The sequence below is a fragment of the Suncus etruscus genome, chromosome 1, assembly GCF_024139225.1.
Source record: "Suncus etruscus isolate mSunEtr1 chromosome 1, mSunEtr1.pri.cur, whole genome shotgun sequence".
NCBI classification, from domain to species: Eukaryota; Metazoa; Chordata; class Mammalia; order Eulipotyphla; family Soricidae; genus Suncus; species Suncus etruscus.
The window spans coordinates 194,614,167-194,631,565 of NC_064848.1; the positions used below are offsets into that span (position 1 = coordinate 194,614,167).

At 43.2% G+C, this 17,399-nt stretch overlaps 1 protein-coding gene across 1 annotated transcript in view; it reads left to right on the forward strand.

Annotated features, from left to right (window-relative positions):
* TANC2 (tetratricopeptide repeat, ankyrin repeat and coiled-coil containing 2) overlaps positions 1-17,399 on the forward strand; it is a 340,845-nt gene that overhangs the window by 314,300 nt on the left and 9,146 nt on the right. Inside the window, 9 exon segments of the mRNA XM_049778821.1 lie at positions 1,705-1,890; positions 2,958-3,051; positions 8,708-8,764; positions 8,767-8,843; positions 9,910-10,033; positions 14,925-15,100; positions 15,917-15,955; positions 15,957-16,050; positions 16,627-16,656. Coding sequence (XP_049634778.1) covers positions 1,705-1,890; positions 2,958-3,051; positions 8,708-8,764; positions 8,767-8,843; positions 9,910-10,033; positions 14,925-15,100; positions 15,917-15,955; positions 15,957-16,050; positions 16,627-16,656 — 877 coding nt within the window.

Consider the following 17,399-nt stretch of genomic DNA (forward strand, 5'->3'; position numbering starts at 1 on the left):
CTCCTAGTATATTCGCCGGGGTCTTAGAATTCCAATATCTGTCTTGGGGTAGACTACAGACCACAAAACTATTACTCTTTTTCTTATTCTTAACTCCAGCTCAAATGAATTCTTCCCCTGCACTTTGACATTCCTTGGACTCTTACTATCTACTTATACCTAGGATACACTAATTGTCTCTTTCCTACTTAATTTGGAAGTCTTTAAGCACAGAATCCATATGTAGCAATCTTGCTCACTCTTTTATCCTAGGTGGTTATGAGAACCAAGATGTAGCTTAATGAGAGAGCCCTTATTTTGCAACCAACGGGGCCCCTGAATTAACAGGCTGGGCTTGCCAAAAGTAAAAATACAAAATAGCATTTAAAAGGGAAAGTTTGCTTTGCACATGACCAACCCAGTTATGTCCTTGCACCACATTTGGTTTCCTAAAACACTGCTGGAGTTACCCTACTAAGCACAGAACCAGGGAGCACTCCCTGAACACTTCCAGGTGAGCCCGAAGCCTTACACACACAAAATGTCGTCAGTTGGTGCTTTGGTCTAGTCTTCATTTCCATAGACATATATATATATATATATATATATATATATATATATATATATATATGGATGGCAGGGTGGGGATAAAACTGGGTGGGTATTTCTTTTGTTTGTTTGTTTGGGGGCCACACCTAACAATATTCACTGTGCTCAGGGGTGGCTCTAGTGGTGCCTGAGAGGAATCATATGTGATTCTAGGAATCAGAACTGGAGCTTTGCCACTTGTATATTTACCCTTTACTATATCTTCTGGCCCAAGAATTTAGGGGTTTTGTTTGTTTGTTTTTGGCCACACCTGGTGATGCTCAGGGGTTACTCCTGGCTATGCGCTTAGAAATCGCTTCTGGCTCGGGAAGTCCACAATGGGATGCTGGGGGATCGAACCATGGTTGGTCCCTAGGACAGCTTGCGTGCAAGGCAAATGCTTTATCGCTGCACCCACCACTCAGGGCCCCCAATAATTTAGGTTTTAAATAACTCTGCTGGACATAACTTGCCACCTGACAGAAAAGGTGTTGTCTAGTTGACACTCAGCTGGAGGCCTTCTGGTGGGCTTGATCTGAGTCAGGCTCTTGATTCAGTCAAAAGCATCATTGCAGTTAGAACTTAGTCTAGCAATACACTCCCAAGTGCCTCTATCTCTTTGGGCCAGTTCTTTGGTTTCTGCACTCCCATTGAAAGAGTGAAGGGCTTAGTGGGCTACTGTGTCATTCATGTTAGGAGGTATTTTGTTTCCATGAAAAAAAGGAAAAATGTAAGCTTCAAGTGTTTTTCTTTCTTGTCATGATTTCACAGGGATTTTTTGTTTGTTTGTTGCATTTGTTTGTTTTCTGCCAGCAGAGCTACAAGTCTTTTAAGTTTGGGTTTTGAAAGAACGAAGAAGAATATCAGGAAAATAAAACTCAAGCTGGGAGTTTAAGGTTTGGTTTCCAAACAAAGCCTAACCTTAAGAGTTTCTCCTCACAAGGGTGTCCCCTAGAGTTGTAGACTAGAAATGATCTAACCTGGGTAGGAGAATATCCTCAAATTTTTCTCAGACTAGCTAAGAGAAAGGGAAAGGTCAATTTTTACTCTAGGTGTGTGCTGAGGACGGAAGCAGCAGATTTGGGGTTATAGCCACCAGATTCTGTTCCCACAGATTTCTCTGCCCCCTCCCCCTAGGTGGATCACTTGGATAAGAATGGACAGTGTGCTCTGGTCCACGCTGCACTTCGAGGTCATCTGGAGGTCGTTAAGTTTTTGATTCAGTGTGACTGGACCATGGCTGGCCAGCAGCAGGGCGTATTTAAGAAAAGCCAAGCCATCCAACAGGCCCTCATCGCCGCAGCCAGTATGGGCTATACCGAGGTAAGAGTGGGTGGGGAATGTTTGGGGGTTTTCTTCAAGATGTCTATCAAAAGACATAGGAAACCGGGAGAAAGGGGTGGCATGGTGTTATCATAAAACTGCCAGCCTATGTATTGCGAATTAGCTTGTAGGGCTTGCTTGTAACTGGGAAGATTGAGCTTTGTAAAGCAAATGTGTTCTTATAGGTACTGAGAGTGAAAGGCGAGAGTGGAAAAGGACATTGGAGATTGTCTCGGTCTAATTCATGTCATCTTTTCACTCCTGGTTAACAGTGATACAAAGAATCAAAGGGATCACTTATTGACTGGTGTCTACATGAGTAGGCAGTGTGGAATTGGAAGACACAATATTTAGAATCTTAGAGGATCAGTTTCAATTCCAGTTTTGCTGCTCATAAGCCTTGAACCTGGGAAAGTTCATCTAATGTGTTAGAACCTTATTTGCACATCAGTAAAGTGAGGCTAATAAATTTTATTTAATAGACTAGAGAGATACAAGAATTAAAGTGTGTGCCTGGCTTGCAACCAGCCCTGATTTCATCTCCAGAATCACATATGTTTCCCTGAGCACAGAACCAGGAATAAACTGAACACTATTAGGTGTTCCCCAAACACACACACACACACACACACTAGTAGAGCGGCAAGCTATATTGGAATTAATAGCATATCAGAAATATGCTCTGAGAGGAGAGCAGAAGTATGAATGTTTATGTGCATCTGTTAGTCTCTGTATATGTCTATAATTCTCAGCTAACTTGGTCTGACACTACAGTACCTGTGCCCAAGGATCCAGTACTGATTGGGCCCTGAAATACTGGTCACCACCCTGTCTATTCTAGCAGTGTTCACTAGACAATCTGGGGGGATCAGGGATGTAAAGAAACAGCTGGGGATCAAACAAGGGCTCAGTATTCTCTTCCTTTATTAGCTTTCCCACCCCTTATGTTTCAAGTACAAGAGATTTCTTGCCATTTGAGTCATGCGTGGATCTTCCAAACCTCCCAGACTGGTCTCAGTAGAAAGTTTTCCACCCAAAGTTTCAGCTGACACAACTTCTTGTTTCAGATTGTCTCCTACCTACTTGATCTTCCAGAAAAAGATGAAGAGGAAGTGGAGCGAGCACAGATCAACAGCTTTGACAGTCTCTGGGGAGAGACAGGTACTTCTTCTGAGCAGAGCTCTGCTCTCATGGGCATGTTGGATCTGCATGAAGACACCCATATGCTGCTTTATTCTCTGACATTACCTTTTGTAACCTCTATCGTAGTAGGGCTTTTGTATTAAGAGGCCAACTCTGCCCACATTAAAGGGCAAACCTTTCCCTCTCATTTCTCTTTCCCTTTGGATTCTTCATACCAGTAGTCTAATGGTGTGGAGAATAAGACTTTACCCTACAGATTTACAAATATTATTAAAAGATTAAAAGTTTCCTTCCAGTGTGCCAAACAAGAGCAGAAAAATAACCAAGGTCTTTCTCTCTCTCTTTTTTTTTTTTGGGGGGGGGGAGGGTTTGGGCCACACCCGGTGGCACTCAGGGGTTACTCCTGGCTGTCTGCTCAGAAATAGTTTCTGGCAGGCACAGGGGACCATATGGGACACCGGGAATTGAACCAACCATCTTTGGTCCTGGATCAGCTGCTTGCAAGGCCCGGTCTTTCTCTTTTTCAAGATGATCCTTGTTATAGTTACAAATATAAACAGCTCTCACCTGCATTGGTAAAACCAGGAGATAAAAGTTTGTACCCATACCTCCAAACCTACCTAGGTTAACATCGCAGAAGGGGCTCTACATGGTTAAGCAGAAAGGTTATGGACAGTTCTTGTTATATCAGTGCAAGTTTGAAGGTACCTGTAAGGCTTTGCCCTCTACAGTCCCTCTTGGTCTATAAGATAAAAGCTTCTCGATGGTTTGGTGCTTGCTACAGGAAAAGAAGCCTCTTCATTGTGACCTCTGAGGGGAATCATTGTTGATTTCCCCACCCCCCAAGTTCTAGATGGGAACATTCTGGAGAAACATTAGTAACCTCTTGTGTGTTTATATGAAACCAGAGGTAATGAAAAACTGTAGAATTCATCACCAAATACATATCAACTTTGCCAGGAGAAGTAGACCAGTATTGAGGGAGCCAATTTAGGGCGATCATTTTATTAGACAGGTCTGCATTTTTACCTAGGGTCCAAAATATTATTAAAAAATAAGAATCACATTTGAATTCACATAAAATTTATAAGGACTTCAATTGTGGCGCTTCTATCTGTGACTAAATCGTACATTGGTTTCATGGCTCCTTTATAATAGTCCAAAGCTCAGGAATTTGCTTCTCCAAACAATTCCTTCCTCTGTATGAGCCAAAGGGAACAGATGCCAGGCAGCTGCAGCTTAAGAGCCCGGGAAAGCGTAGGAGGAAAGTATGCAGCTGGAGACAGCTGCTGTGTCTGGGCCCTACCCCAATGGGAAAGCTAGCAGGCCAGCAGGGGAAAGGACAGGCCAGAAGGTCCACACCTCTGTGCACAGGTGGCCTGGCATTACAGAAAGGACTCCTTGACTTCCCTCTCCATTGTAGAGCTCAGCTTCCCTTGGACAATGCTGTCACCCTCTCAACACACCCCTCTTGTCTGCCATGCTCGCTGTCACCCTGGGGGGAGCAACAACAGGAGGTGGCCCCAGCAGTGGGGATGCACAGAAGTGATAAGCCTGCCGGTCCATCACAATGACAAACACATTCTAGTGCTTTGAACTAGAAAGCTCTTGAGTTGTGTAGAAGGGCTATATGCTGGCTGATAATGAATTACTTATTAGTTATAAAGCCTTATGGCCTCAGCACGTCAAAAAAAGTTTATGCTTTACAGCATGCAGTGTAATTTTATTACATTAGTGCCATAGCTCAAGGTTATAAACCCATCTAGAGACTTGATCAAACCTTTCTTCCTCTGTGGCTCTTCCTCCAGCCTCCATGGATTTCTCTCCTGGTTTACTGTTAAAGTAATACTTTTTATTTTATTTACTTGTAACATTACTCAAACCTAAGGTTTCTTGAGAGCAGAGACCAGTATTTGACAGATAGCTCCGTCACAGAATAAGTAACTAAGATTTTATGGATTTGGGTTGCTGTATTCAGGGCTTACTCCCAGCTCTCTGTGCTCAAGGATCACTCCCTTCGGAAGTGCCTAGGGGACCACGTTGTGTTCCAGGAATAACATTAGGCTTGCCATGTGCAAAGCATAGCACCTTATCCTACTATACTCGCTCTCTAGTTCCTGACCTGAGGATATCTTGGATAATAGTAGTCTAAATTACTCCCCAACGCACGTCCCCTTTCACAGTCCTCCCGGCATGTCTGTGGAATAGTCTTTCAAGTTGAAAATAGAATAACAAAAAAAAAGTTTTGCTTTGCTGTTTTCTCTCCAGTGCTCAGCATCCCAATCCAAGCAGACTTGGGCTCTTTCCCTGTCTGCCTCCTTCACACTCCTTAGATGTTTCCCTTTGACCATTTGTGTCAGATAATCTCATCAGAAGCTGACAAGCTTAAGAACAAATTCTGTTACTGCTCTCTTAGGAGGGGGTTGGGATCCAAGCCTGCTGGGTTTGCTCGAAGAATCATTTTGTTGTTTCACAGAACTGACTTCGCCTTAATCTTTTTTCTTTCAAATTTTTAGCATGTTTTATTATTTTAAAGAACATACCAAATACAGCCCAAAGCAATCTTGCTCTTGGATTTTGTGAAAGCACAGACCCTATTTTGTTATAGTTGTGATTGTCTGAGATGAAATTGACTAGCTGTGCTAATGATCATGTTCAGCCATCAAACTGGAAATTGTAGTCCAAATGACATCATAACCTAAGCAGCAGAGACCGTTCAACAAAGAAAAGGTCCAGATGGAGTCTTCCTTATTCAGAAACACGAAATAGGCCACCCTGAACAATGTTTCTCCAGGGTAGAGTGGGCAAAGTACACCTAGCTAGGATCCTAAATAGAAAACTAACGGAAGTCTTAGTCTTCTCAGTAAACTCTGGATCATTCTGGATCATTGCTGAAAGACTTGATTTTGAGTACTACCCATATTTTCTTAAGGATACTAGAAAATCTTTATTGAAAAAGAATTTGATTTGCCTCATTAACACACAGAACATTAAATGATAGTATTGCTCTAACCCTGTCTTTTTTGTTTGTTTGTTTTTGGGGGGCACACCAAAAACAGCAGCACTCAGAGGTTTACTCAGGGGTAACTCCTGGCTCTATGTTCAGAAATCACTCCTGACAGGCTCAGGGATGCCGGGATTTGAACCACTGACGTTCTGCATGAAAGGCAAACACCTTACCTCCATGCTATCTCTGCGGCCTAAACCCTGTCTTAAATTGGATTATAACCTGGGAATTCGAAGCTTCCAAATCAGTTGTATATAACTAACAAGATGTCCTTACGTGTTTATTTTTTTGGGGGGGCCACACCTGGTGGTCTCAAGAAACATTAGAGGGTGCTGGGATTTAAAATCCCCAGCCTACCACATGCAAGGTAAATGCCCTATCCCTCCAGCCCCCTAAAAGCTTTTAGGAGAAAAAAAGTAGAGAGAAAATTTTAGGGTGTCAGAGACCACCTGTACAACAGGCAGAGCACTTGCCTTGCACTTGGCTGACCGACGATTTGATACCCCATCACCCCCTTCTGGTTCCCCAAGAATTGTTATGTGTAGTCCCTGAACACAAAGGCAGAAGTAAGCACCAGGTTTGGTGCAAAAGAAAATTAATTAAAAATTAGGGACCAGCGGTAGGGCAATTTGCCCTTGCACACAGCTGATCCAGGACAGATAGTGGTTCAAATCCGGCCATCCCATATGGTTCCCTGTGCCTGCCAGGAGCAATTTCTGAGCGTAGAGCCAGGAGTGACCCCTGGATCAGGCACTGCCAAGTGTGACCCAAAAACAACAACAAAATTAAAAGTTGCTCTAAAACTAGTAGAAATATGAACTTGGGCAAAATAGGAAGGATCATTTTGATGTAAAGAATAAGACAAAGTTTTATTCACTAAATCCATCAGCACCTATAACCTGAAGCTCGGAAAATACACTCCTCTCAGATGGGTGCAACTTCACCCCTGTGAGAATTGAACAGAAATACCAGTGAATGTTTCTAACATAAAACTAAAATATACTAAGGCAAGACAAAGGTGCATCTGGTTTGAATGTAGAGGACTTCTAAAAATTATTGGATTTTTCTTCATAAGCCCCTTTTTCTTAGGGGAAGGAAAAGATAACATGAAGATTTATCTTAGTGAAAAATTGTTTCTCAATCCTTTTTGACTTTGCCTGAGTCATTTGTTGGTAAATTTGGCCAAATGCAAAGACAAAATGTCGTTAATTTGCACTCACTTAAATGGAAAATTATACAATTGAACTGTTTGATTTGCATTTTACTTATTTTCCTGATTAATCTGCAGCAGATTAATCTGCAGTATTTTCTCCATCTGCCAGTAACTGTCTTTCTGATTTGTCATGAGCAAGAGGGCCATAATAAAAGAAGAACCTGCTGGAAGTACATTGGTTTTCCACACCATTCTGGAGGTGGAGGAGCTCTATTGTCTCAAAGCCAATTTCCTGCTCTTCTGCACAGATTCTTACTGTCCCTCCATACCCTCCAGTCTTCAGAACACTGGTGTAGACTAGAGAGAGGCAGATATTTACCTGGCCTGAGGCACTTCTTGCTTCCCTTCCTGTGCTGCAACCTCAGTCTGATCCTCAAACACCTACCAGGAGTGACCCCTAAGTTCCGAACCAGGATTTCTGAGCATAAACAGGTGTGGCCCAAAAAATCAAAAAATAATAAATAAGGGCCCAGAGAGATAGCATGGAGTAAGGCGTTTGCCTTCCATGCAGAAGGACGGTGGCTCGAATTCTGGCATCCCATATGGTCTCCTGTGCCTGCCAGGGGTGATTTCTGAGCATAGTAACCCCTGAGCGCTGCCGGGTGTGACCAAAAAACCAAAACAAAAAATAAATAAATAAATAAATAAATAGGGGCCGAGGGCGGTGGCGCTAAAGGTAAGGTGCCTGCCTTGCCTGTGCTAGCCTTGGACGGACCGCGGTTCGATCCCCCGGTGTCCATATGGTCCCCCAAGCCAGCAGCAAACTTCTGAGCACATAGCCTGGAGTAACCCTGAGCGTTACCGGGTGTGGCCCCCAAAAACCAAAAATAAATAAATAAATAAATAAGGACAATTTTGAAGCAGAAAGGATAGTACAATGGGTAATGGCACTTGTCCTGCACTTGCCAGGCCAAGGCTTGATCCCCACCACCCCATGTGGTCCCCCTTAGCACCACCCAGTAGTTAACCTTGAGCACTGCTAATGAAGAAAACAAATGAAACTGAACCCAGGCCCTTTGGCTGCAATTCCTGACTTTCATTCTTTGGGTCTAAGGGCTATGGGGTAGAGATGGGCCAGAGGCATACAAGTCAGTTACTGGCTGATTTTGAGAAAGACTCAGCTCTGGCAGAAGCCCTTCTCCCTCTTCCATACATAGGCCTGTAGCCAGAGAGCCGTACCAAAAAAGTATATCAAAACTGAGCACACAGTCTGGGTTGGAAAATGAAAGCAAGTGAGTTTGATCACAGATGTTTGATAAATCTGCCATTGTGATTACCACCATATAGTTAAATTGTCTTTATAAATTGTATTTAAATGTGATTTTTATGCCCTCCTGAAAAATGCAAGCAGCAAGTGCTGTCCTTGGAAGTAAAATAGCAATGACTGATGACTGGGCGACCTTAACAACCAGGGCAGGAAAACACCTGTCCTCAGCCTGTGTTCTCTACCTTAGCCCTGACAGCTGCAGCAGGATAGGGGCCAAAATTGGAAGTGTGTCGCTTGCTCTTGGAAAAGGGGCAGCAGTGGCCCAGCCAAACCGCCGAGGGGCAGTGCCACTATTCAGCACTGTTCGCCAGGGCCACTGGCAGGTAAGCAAGGGGGTCCCTTCCAGTCTCTCTGACAAGAGTGGGTTTTAGTTGGGAATTCTCAATGCAAAGAGCAAACTAATCTCCTAGGGTTAGGACAGCAGACGTCACAGTGTTGAAGGTTTGGGCCTGTTGTTACTAGTATTGGGGTTAGTTGCCAAGACAGAAATTAACTTTCAGAATCAGCATTGTGATCTGGCTATCTTGTGTGACTGTCTTATACTACCTTTCACAGTGTCCACAGATTGTCTAGAAGGGTCATTGCTCAACAGATTGCTGCTAATCACCTTAAACAGGGGGTCTCAAACCTCAGGCCGCAAACGGCCTCCATACAACCATTTTGTGGCCCTGCCTAGAGGAATCTTTTTTTGTTTTGTTTTGTTTTGTTTTGTTTTAGTTGTTTGGGTCACACCCCCCAATGGTTCAAGGCTTACTACTGACTGTTGCACTCAAGGATCACCCCAACTTTGCCTCCTGCAGCCCCCAGGTAAATTGATTTTGAGACCCCTGATTTAATAGGAGTGTATCTCAAACTTCCTGGAAGTTCAGGGTGTACACATTTTAGTTGGGTGATCTTTCTAGACAAATGAATTCTCGATAAATGCTAATGTATGCATAAGATGGAAACGGAGAGGCTCTCTAGGATTTGATGATTGCTAGTTTACCTCTGGAATATTTTTTATTCAATAATTTCTTACCCACATACTGCAAGGCAGGTTTGTAACACCCCATTAGTAAAAAACAACTGATTTGTGTTGAAACTACCCCATTGTGGGGTTCTGTAATTTATACCTTTGGCCTTTGTTAAAATTAGTTTTCCCCAGTAGTTGAAGGCAGACATCTGATGTGAAATTGTTCAGAACTTGCTTTTGACTGTCCCCTAAAGAGACTCTGGGAAACAAATCACAAGCCTTAGGCCTGAGCAGCACCTTGAGGGGGCTCTTGCAGTGGAAAGTTAGAGGCAGCGATGACATACTAGCAGTGGCATTCACACAGAATAGGGAGCAGCATGCACACGTCTCCGAAGGAGCTCCTGGCTGATTGGCCCCCAGTTTCTCTGCACCTGCAGATTGTGGATCTGTTACTCACCCATGGCGCTGACGTCAACATGGCAGACAAGCAGGGCCGGACTCCCCTGATGATGGCTGCTTCAGAAGGTCATCTGGGAACCGTGGACTTCCTGCTTGCACAAGGTCAGCCCTGCGATCCCTGAACTGGTTGTTCGGTGCCCATAATAACACAAGGAACTCCTGATGGAGACAAGAGGTTAATGATTGGTGTTATTGGGACAGGAGAGATAGGAAAGATAGTCCAGGGATTAAGTCACTTAGGGACAGTCAAATTCGAGTTCTGAACGTTGCATGTGGCTGACCCTGATTTGCTCCTCGGAACATCATGTAGGAGTGACCCCTGAGCACAGAGCCAGGAATAAGCCCTGAGCACAGCTAGGTGTGGTTTGAAAAAAACAAAAAAACAAAAAACTTGTTATTATTAATCCAGTAGGTCAGAAAACAAAAGCCCATCTCCTCTTCTTACATAGCAGAAACCTTCCAACTCTGATAGTCTCTGTTTATGGTTTGATTTTTTGGTATGCAGATCAATTTAACATATTCTAAACTCTTAATCCAACCTCTTATTTCCAGACCTTGATTGTTTTTAACTGTTACTCAATACTTCAGAATGGGGGGGGGGAGAGAGAAAGAGAGAGAAGAGAGAAGATGATGGAGAAGAGAAAGAGAGAGAGAGAGAGATTTTCCAAGGAATTAGTCCCTGAGCTTCACACAGTGAGACATGTACTTTATTGTCTGAGCCACATACATCCCCAGCCCAAGAATTTATATTATGACATTAATTTAATTGATTCTTTTATAAGCTGTATGACTAATTTTTTTCCTTGTATCCTGAGGAAGAAAGTGAAGATTAAGGTAATTGATGACAAAGGAATTCTATTAAAGGTACTAGGATATTATTATTTTGCCCTTGTAATACATTTCTTTTGAGATTTACCAGCTGTAACATGGTCCTGGTGAAATGGAAAATTCATTCAAGGAAATTATGGTCACCGCACTGCAGAATCCTTTTCATTTCTGTGACCTCAGTCATCTTTGTAAAAATAGTGTTGAGTGATCGGGAGACCTTTAATAGTAAGCAAGTTTCCAGTCACTGGTAGTCCCTGGGCACCACTGCAGGGTGTCTTCTCATTCGCATGAAGTGGGAGATAGTTTAAATATGATCCGCCTCCATGATTCCACTCAGTTAGCCTCTCACATGTTAAGAAACTGAGCATCTGCAAGCACATGCTCTTCAGGAAGCCAGCTGCAGAGATTTCTGCCCAGGTTGGAGCAGCTTAGGGGCACTTAGGAAGAAATATGAAAGTTTCTTCTGAGACTTCAAATACAGTTTAATTAGAGATTTGGAGACTTTTTGGGCTATATCTTCCCAAAGATTTTTCACAATGTTAGACCCAACACCCAAGAGCAGTTTACAGTGTGCAGATAGCACAAGGGCTCGGAGTCTCCTCTCCTCATAGCAATTGGAGGGTACTTGGGGGAGGACAGGAGCAACACCTGAGACTCAGGATAAGATATGTCTAAGCACATGTTCAAGACAGTCTGCACTTACTGGAAAAGATGGCCCCTCTTTGGCTACTGCCACCATTTCTAGAGCTGCATGGAGTTGGCCACTGCAGACACAGAACCCCACAACATCACTTCTTCCCCCTCAGACGTCTGGTTCTTTGCACATTTGTCTCCACTTATATTTAACAGCAGCTTTCCACTAAACTAGCCACACCACTTTTATTTAGCCTATATCATTTGCCAGTGCACTAAGCTAGGAGCTGAGTGTTTTTGGTGTTTTTTGTTTTTTTTTTTTTTAATTAGTATAGTGTACTTTGTGCTCTCAGTAAGGGTCTGTAATCTGGCAAGGAAATGGTGGAACAAAGATAAATACCTTAAAAGCTGAGACTCCTCAAAGCTCTGATAAAGTATTTGAGTTAGAATAGGAAAAGACTGGGGCCGGAGAGATAGCATGGAGGTAAGGCATTTACCTTTCAATGCAGAAGGTCATCGGTTCGAATCCCGGCGTCCCATATGGTCCCCCGTGCATGCCAGGAGCAATTTTCCTGAGCACGGAGCCAGGAAAAACCCCTGAGCATTGCCGGGTGTGACCCAAAAACCACAAAAAAAAAAAAAAAAAAAAAGAATAGGAAAGACTTTGGAGTTTGAAAGGAAAAATGTTCTGTATTTAGGGAGGGGAAGTAATGTAAATGAAAGGTCAAAAGGAAGAACAGTACATTACAGGTTTGGGAAAATATGCAAGTTGCTCAGTGAAGTTCATAAATACTGTTGGGAAATAAAATTGGAAATGTATGTGGAAAGAATTTGAGAGGGAACAGATTAAAAGAATTTGGGTTTAATTCTAAGACATTTCGAGCCTTTCAAGATTTTTTTTAAAGGGAAGATGATGCCAGAATGTATACCTTTAAAAATAACTTCTCTGGCAATAGTGTGAATAGTAGATTTGATGAAAGAATTAAAGTGACCAGGGGAACAATTAGGAAACATTGTAATAGAAAGGTAATGAGACCCTCAATCTAGATGCAATTTCTGTTTAAATTAAACAGAAGGCCAGATTTTAAAAAAGTATTTTGAACTTAAAGATTAATCAGCCATAGAAAGTAAACAGATGTGAGTGGAAAATACTTTAAAGTTTTTTTGAGGGGTTGTTTGTTTTCAGGGTCACCTCAGGGACACTTATGGGTTACTCTTGGCTCTGCACTCAGGAAATACTCTCTCTGTGCTTGGAGCATTATTGGGGTGCCAGGGATAAAATTCAGGTTTGCTACGTGCAAAGTAAGTGCCTGCCCTACCCACTGTCCTGTCACTCCAGCCCAGGACTCCCAAAGTTTTAAGATACATATTTGGAAGAACTTGATTCCATTATCTGACAGCAAAGGGAAGAAAAAGAAGAAATACAAATTGAATCTCAACAGTATTGCACATATGGATTATTTTATATGCCTCTTTGCTTAAATCCCAGCTTCCCTTATCTTTGGAAAATCACTTTATCTGTAATTTCCATCCACAAACTTCTTATCTTTTCCACTGCTGTCAGCTATGTCCAAGTAATTTATAGATGTTGCATTAGAGAAAACTTTCAGGATTACATCCAATATTCAGATCTGTTTCATTGTTAGCCAATGTTTTCATTGCAACTATAATGAAAAATAACTCAACTTTTAAATAAACTGCTATGAAAAAATGGCCTGATGATCCATGTGAGAATAAATTGCTCCACATGAAGTTTAGAGGTAAAGTACCATACAGCCCATCACCATGCCAGCCCCCAAAGGATACTAACGTTTTGTCTAATAGTGAGTTGTCCCTGACTGGATGGTCCAAAGCTTGTTCTGACATCAGAGTTCTGTCCAGCTGAGGAGGCAACCTGGAAGCTGTTCCTTGAGCCATTAGGATCTTGATCTCTCATTTAGTCACTGAGTATAACCTGCCAGTTCTGTGAAAGGAATTATCCTGGTACTCTTCAAAAAGCAAGGAAAAAATAAAAGCAAAGATATGAATGGTGGACTCTATATCCAAGAGCTTGTATGTAAGCTAAGAACCAAATGTACGTAAACTGAGCTCTTAACTGTATGTACATCAGTATGTGAGCTATGCTTGGTTCTTACAGTGAAAACAAACATTGAGGGAATATGAAAGGGGCTGGGAGTGGATGAGTGGGGTTATTGAAAGCTGTTGACTTTTAACAAACTGTGTTCCCTTTGTGGCCTGTCATCCACTTTATGTGAGTCCATCTCCTCTACACACACACTTTTCCAGGAGGAAGGGAGTGGCCTAGTGGCATTATCATCAGTAATAAAACCAAATCTGAAGTGCCCTCTATTGAGATCCCAAGGAGTCTATACCAGGGGTCTTCAAACTACAGCCCGTGGGCCGCATACGGCCCACTAAGGACATTTATCTGGCCCACCAGGTGTTTTTGCCACTGCTGTCAGTCCTGCTTAGCAGCCCACTCATCCCAGGCCATTGTGCACATGTGTGGGATGTGCACAACACTCTCCGACTTTCCTCCTTCCCTCTGTCTCTCGACTCTTCCTCTCAGTCCTCAAACAGGGGTTCTCAAACTATGGCTGCCAAAAGCAGGTCCATCATTTTCATTAAAATACTGGCAAAGGGCTGGAGAGATAGCACAGCGGTGTTTGCCTTGCAAGCAGCGATCCAGGACCTAAGGTGGTTGGTTCGAATCCTGGCATCCCACATGGTCCTCCATGCCTGCCAGGAGCTATTTCTGAGCAGATAGCCAGGAGTAACCCCTGAGTACTGCCAGGTGTGGCCCAAAAAAAAAAAAAAAAAAAAGCAAGTTTGCTGACTTAACTTCGCTTGTTCTTCATTTTAAATACTGTATTTGTTCCCGCTTTGTTGTTTTTTCTTTTTACTTCGAAATAAGATATGTGCAATATGCATAGGAATTTGTTCATTTTTTTTAACTATAGTCTGGCCCCCCAACAGTCTGAGGAACAGTGTACTTACCCCTTATTTAAAAAGCCTGAGACTCCCTGTTCTATACATTCCAAAAAAAAATCTAGAAAACATTTATTGAGACTTTGTCATATTTAAATACGTCCATAGTAATAGGGAGAGGAGCTGGCTGTGTTCAGCACACTTAATTAAGACAAGGAAACAGTCAACTGGAAGATGCTTTTTGAAGGCAGGGGGATTTGAGAAGGGTGACTGGTAGAAGAGGGAAAGGAAAGGTAGCCCACCCTTGAGGGCAACACAACCATTGTATCTGCAAGATTCTAGAAGGATTTCCCAAATTCAAAGTCAAGACTTTTCATAGGATAGTAATAAAACCTAAGGATAAGGAAAAACGACAGCAGGACTGTCTCCTCCTGACAACTTGGAGGATCTTGAGCAGTTATGAGTGGTAACTCACATTCACATAATCAAAGCTGTGATTTTTCAAGGTTATCAACGTGTCCAGCCTTAAGTTCCAGCTTGCCCTCCTGCTGTGGATGTTCCTGCTATTCTGTTTGCCCAGCACCATGTTTTCATGCTCTTGCAGGTGCCTCCATTGCTCTCATGGATAAAGAAGGATTGACAGCCCTCAGCTGGGCCTGTTTGAAGGGTCACCTTTCAGTGGTCCGTTCCCTGGTGGATAACGGAGCTGCCACCGACCATGCCGACAAGAATGGCCGTACGCCACTGGATCTGGCAGCTTTCTATGGTGACGCTGAGGTGGTAAGTGCCTTTAAATTCTCAAAGGGGCCTTGAGATACAAGACTGGAGCTAAGGCACATGCCTAGCATATGGTCAGCACCACACAGCTACCCGAGCTCTGCTGGGTATGACCCTAGAAATCTCGAACACTCCTGAAGGTGCCTGAGGACTGCCAGTGTGGCCCAGCTATCACAGCACCACATCCACAGGCCCTTCCATTGAACCTCCAGCCCAGTTGGCTGAGAATCACAAGGAGGGACCCTTAGGCCTTCTGAACAATTTGGTTACCTCCAAAAAATTCTAGAAAGGATTAGGGAAGGTTTTTATTTCTATGATATTAGGCATTAACAATATGTCTATGTTATACACATAGTTATAGTTATAAAAAGTTCTACATAGTGTCATCTTGGATTGAAGTCTAATATGTGTTGTTGATTGTGGATAAAAGTTTTTGGATCTGGGGCTGGAAAGATGGTATACAGCATGTAGGGCACTTGCCTTGCACTCAGCTGACCCGGATTTGATTACTGGCATCACAAACAGTCCCCTGATGGCTCTAGGAATAATTCCTGAGTGCAGAGCCAATACTATTCCCTGAGCATTTCCGTGTGTGACCCAAAAACAAAACAAATAAAAGTTTCTGGGTCTATGCTGGGGGGAGGGGCAGAAATAATAGAAATATCGAAAAGATAAAAATATATATATAGGTCTGGCCTGACTTAAAGGCTACCCAGCTTGGCTTACAGCATTTTTAATTAAGGTCAGCTAAATTCATTGGTGGAGCAGTACTTAGCCACTGCACTATTCTAAACTATTCTCTGTAAACCCATGTCCTAGGTCCAATTCCTGGTGGATCATGGGGCCATGATCGAGCATAGTTGATTACAGTGGAATGCGCCCCTTGGACAGGGCAGTGGGGTGCCGGAACACTTCCGTTGTTGTCACTCTTCTGAAGAAAGGCGCCAAGATAGGTAGGAACAAAGGAAGAGGTGCTGACCATCTGTGCCCAGAGGCCAGACTGGTCCAATGGTCTGGCTGCCCCGGGTGTTTGGTTTGAGTGTATAGTTTCCCTTCTATCCTGGCCCAGTTCTTCTCCATCTAACCCAATAGGCTCTTGGCCAGATAAGTACCATCTGAGACCATGGTCTGCACTCACTCCCTCTAATCAGAATCACATGATTCTCTGCCATGTTTCCCCCCCCCCCCCATAGCATTAGCCAAGAGGCTGCTCTGACCAGGCACATCCTGGCGCTGATGCCCTGTTCCAGCCCTGCCCTCTGAGCATTCTGGATCCTTGCACTGCCATGAGCCTTTGCTTGCCCTCGCTCTGTATGTGCTTCAGACTCTCCGGCCCCTGCTGCTGTCCCATCCGCTCCCCAGCCCAGAGACCTCTAGACCAGGTGTGGCTGATATGCTGGCTTTTTGCTGCTGCCTCTCACTGCTGCTTTTTCCTTCTTCTTTTTTCTTTTCTTTTGTTTTTTTTTTTTTCACCTTCATCCATTTTTTTTTCCTCTCCTACAACTTTTTGTTTTCTCCTTTCTTTGAAGGTTGTCAGACGTTACCGAGTCGCCCACGAGGTATATCTCACCGCTGTCAGCATCAGGCGTGGTCTGATGGCGCGGTCAGCTTTGCCTTCTCCTCTTTGATTCAGCCTGCATGAGTTCCCCTCACCTCTAATCTTTTAATTTACTTCACCTTAAAAGAAGATTTTTTTTAAATAACTGTTGTAGAGAATAACTTGAACTTTCAATAACTAACCCTGAAAAGCCTAGCCATTCAATAATGTAGGCGTCTGTAACTAATCGATTTAACCTTCTCTTTCCATGTGTTGGTAAAGTAGTCTATAACACTGGCTTGCTTCATTCGAACTGTGCTCCCTGTTCCAAGTGAATCCCAGGGAGTCCTGTTCGATTCTTGTAAATGAAGGGAGCCCTGTAGAGCTGGCAAAGTGTTCCCCTCTGCAAAGTATGTCTTTAAAAATTAAGAGACTGAAAATGGGGAGTTTCTGAGCCCTAGTTTCTTAAAATAAGCCACTCGTTTGGATTTTTAACATCTGTGGCATGATTCAATATCAACCCTTTCTCCCAACTTTCTCACTGCAAGTAACTTGACTCAGCTGCTGCCTGCACACTACAACAGGCAGGCTCTGCTGCCCCCTTGTGGTATGTGGCGCAGACCCATACAGTCTCTATATTCTTATTTTAAGGTGAAAACAAATCCAATGCAGCTTCCTTGCAGAGGGAGTCATATAAGATTCTCCCAGGAAATCATTGTGGGGCAAGTTGTTCTCTCAGCAGAAATCCCCCAGGATGTTTTTTTT